Source organism: Octopus bimaculoides, chromosome 11, assembly GCF_001194135.2.
Source record: "Octopus bimaculoides isolate UCB-OBI-ISO-001 chromosome 11, ASM119413v2, whole genome shotgun sequence".
Lineage (NCBI taxonomy): Eukaryota > Metazoa > Mollusca > Cephalopoda > Octopoda > Octopodidae > Octopus > Octopus bimaculoides.
Window position 1 is genome coordinate 10,288,953 of NC_068991.1, and position 3,458 is coordinate 10,292,410.

The 3,458-nt window shown below is 37.7% G+C and overlaps 1 protein-coding gene across 1 annotated transcript in view; it reads right to left on the bottom strand.

Moving 5' to 3' along the window:
* The window catches only part of LOC106870488 (1-phosphatidylinositol 4,5-bisphosphate phosphodiesterase classes I and II), a 65,247-nt gene that overhangs the window by 5,002 nt on the left and 56,787 nt on the right, over positions 1-3,458 (bottom strand). Inside the window, exons 30-31 of the mRNA XM_052971524.1 lie at positions 3,042-3,188; positions 512-598 (exon numbers count right to left, since the gene is read on the bottom strand). Coding sequence (XP_052827484.1) covers positions 512-598; positions 3,042-3,188 — 234 coding nt within the window. The remainder of the gene's footprint in view (positions 1-511; positions 599-3,041; positions 3,189-3,458) is intronic.

Consider the following 3,458-nt stretch of genomic DNA (forward strand, 5'->3'; position numbering starts at 1 on the left):
TTTTTTTTTTTTTTTTGTTTATTACAATTACTCATTAATGTAATAATTTGTTTTCATTATCAAGGAGTAGATTTTAATTAATTAAAATTTCTCAGCTTGTTCTGTCCAAACATGTTACCTTTTGACTTTACTCTTAAATTTTCATGCAGAGGGCGTTCCTAAGTATTGCTTCTCACTCACTGTTACACAACACAACATACACACACACACATATAGACATGCACACACACATACATACATATATATATGTAGGTATATATGTATATGGTGGAAGTCACCTAATTCTCATAATGTTATCAAATGGTGATTGTTATCAAAATTTGCTGGTTTCAGTCACACACAGGACATTGTTGCATCTTCCACTTGTCAGCTAGTTATTGTTACCTGAGAGAACCTGCCTCTTAATGATCACAATAAGTGGTCCCTACTATATGTGCATACACACTATATGTGCACACACATGACTAAATTAAACTAACATTAATTCTATTCTTTAATATATGATACTTACATTTGATTTCTCATTATCAAACTCTTTTATTAAATTCTCCATATTCTTATCCAAGACTTTCTCTTGTTGCTCTTTCAATGCCTTCAACTGAAATGAGAGAAGTTATTTTAATGAGATTTTTTTATAAAACAAAAACCTGAAGAATTAATTATTTTTTTTCAATTAACCCTTTTCATAACTAGGTATGGGCATGGGTGTGTGGTAAGAAGCTTGCCTCCCAACCACATGGTTCCAGGTTCAACCCACCTGCATGGCACATTGGGCGACTTCTATGATAACCTGTCATACCAACATATAACGGTCAGTTTCCTAGTTTCATGACATATATATTCTCCACCTGGATGGGATGCTGGTCCGTTGCAGAGTTACTAATTTTTGCCAGCTGAGTGGGACGGAACAATGTTAAATGAAGTGTTTTGCTCAAGAACACAATGTGTCGCCCAGTCCAGGAATCGAAACCACAGTCTCACAATCAGGAATCCAACACCTTAACCACTAAGCCATACATCTCTGCAAGTAGAAGATTAACTTATATATAAGAGCTATTGCTCTTCTGAGCTGGATGTCTTGCCCTTTGCTTGTCTCTGGGCTTCATGGGAGTTAGTGAGAGTCATTTGCACAGGTGCTAATGACACTTGTCAGTGATGACCATGCTCACCTAACCAGTAGACCGGCATCATGTATCATCATCATCGTTTAACGTCCACTTTCCATGCTAGCATGGGTTGGACGATTTGACTGAGGACTGGTGAAACCGGATGGCAACACCAGGCTCCAATCTGATTTGGCAGAGTTTCTACAGCTGGATGCCCTTCCTAACGCCAACCACTCAGAGAGTGTAGTGGGTGCTTTTACGTGTCACCCGCAATTGTTAGAAATCTTCCACTGAAGAGGGAGCTGGTTTCCAATAAAGATACAAGGGCTCCATCTTTGAGATCTAGTCAACACAGAGAAATTCACATTTGGAACTTGAGAAAAGTCTTGCATATTTTTACTGTTCCACTCACAGATTGCACTTGTAATGTATGAATTAACCGGTTGATTTTTCTTTCTGAAAATCCCAGTTTATCCAGATTCTCCTTTAAGCATTTACTAACAAAACTTAGTGCTTCAATTATTATTGGTATGAATATGAATTCATGGTATGTATGTGTGTGTGTTCGCGCGTGTGTGCGTGTATGTATATATGCATGTATGCATGTATGTATGTATGTATGTGTGGAGGCGCAATGGCCCAGTGGTTAGGGCAGCGGACTCGCGGTCATAGGATTGCGGTTTCGATTCCCAGACCGGGCATTGTGAGTGTTTATTGAGCGAAAACACCTAAAGCTCCACGAGGCTCCGGCAGGGGATGGTGGCAAACCCTGCTGCACTCTTTCACCACAACTTTCTCTCACTCTTACTTCCTGTTTCTGTTGTGCCTGTAATTCAAAGGGTCAGCCTTGTCACACTGTGTTACACTGAATATCCCCGAGAACTACGTTAATAAGGGTACACGTGTCTGTGGAGTGCTCAGCCACTTGCACGTTAATTTCACGAGCAGGCTGTTCTGTTGATCGGATCAACTGGAACCCTCGACGTCGTAAGCGACGGAGTGCCAACAACAATATGTATGTATGTATGTATGTGAGAGAGAGAGCTGGGGTGAACGATGGCTTATTCTTGACTGGGAATTTCTTTATGCCTAAAGACAAATAAAATGTTAGACCACTGTACACTGTCCTTATCTGGTCTTCAGTTACAAGAATTGTTGTAAACTCATTCTCAAAGAATTATAACAAAAATAGAACTTCAAAAATCAAAGTGTTAAAACCATTCCAGAAACAGATAATTGAAGATGAATGTGGCAGGAATTTTATATTTTGAATTTCTTTAGAATTCTTAAAACTTCCAAGATATTCTTGAAATTTTAGTGCAAGCAAACACTTGAAACTTGGAAAAGTTAAACCATGGTCATTATTTTTATTAGATTTTTAGATATGGAAAAATTAATAACGAGTTTTATTAAAGACACAATGTTAAACTAATTGGTTGTCTGTGAAGTTGGGTAATGGCTGGGTTATTTTTTAACTGTGTGCATGTGTGTGTGTGATATGGTTAGATATATATATATATATGAGTGTGTGAATCTGCGTATGCCTGTCTGTAGCTATGTGGAAATATATATTGATGTAGGAATGCATGAATTTGTGTGCATTTGTGTGTGTGTGTGTGTGTGTGTGTGTGTGCACGTGCATATGGGTATGTGCGTGTGTGTGACATGGATACATATATATACATGTAGGAGTGTGAGAATGTGTTTAGGTCTCAGTGTGCATGTGTGAATGTCTGTGTGTAAGTGTGTGTGTGTATGTCTATAGATACAAGAATGCATGAATTTGAATTTGTATGTGTGTGGATATATGTGAATGTGCAAATATATATATATAAATGTGTATACATATATATATATATATATATATATATATATATATATATGTATATATATATATATATGTATACACATATATACTAACAGGTAATTTCTTACCTTGTTTCTCTCGGCAACAATGCCATCAATCAGTTTTTTACTCAGTTCACGTTTCTTCCTGGAAAGAGATGTACAACAATGAATTAGAGATAATTGGACATCAACACAACCATTGTCATCATCAACCACAACCATCGCTATCATCGTCTCTCATGTCATCATCATCATCATCACTGCTGCTACCATCACCACCACCATCACCACTATCACGCCCATCACCACTATCAACATCATCACTACCACCATAATCACTACCTTCACCACTACTACTACTACCTGTCATTGTTATCATCATCATCATCATCATCATCATCATCATCATCATCATCATCATCATCATCATCATCGTCATCATCATCATCATCATTATCATCATCATCGTTTAACGTCCGCTTTCCATGCTAGCATGGGTTGGAC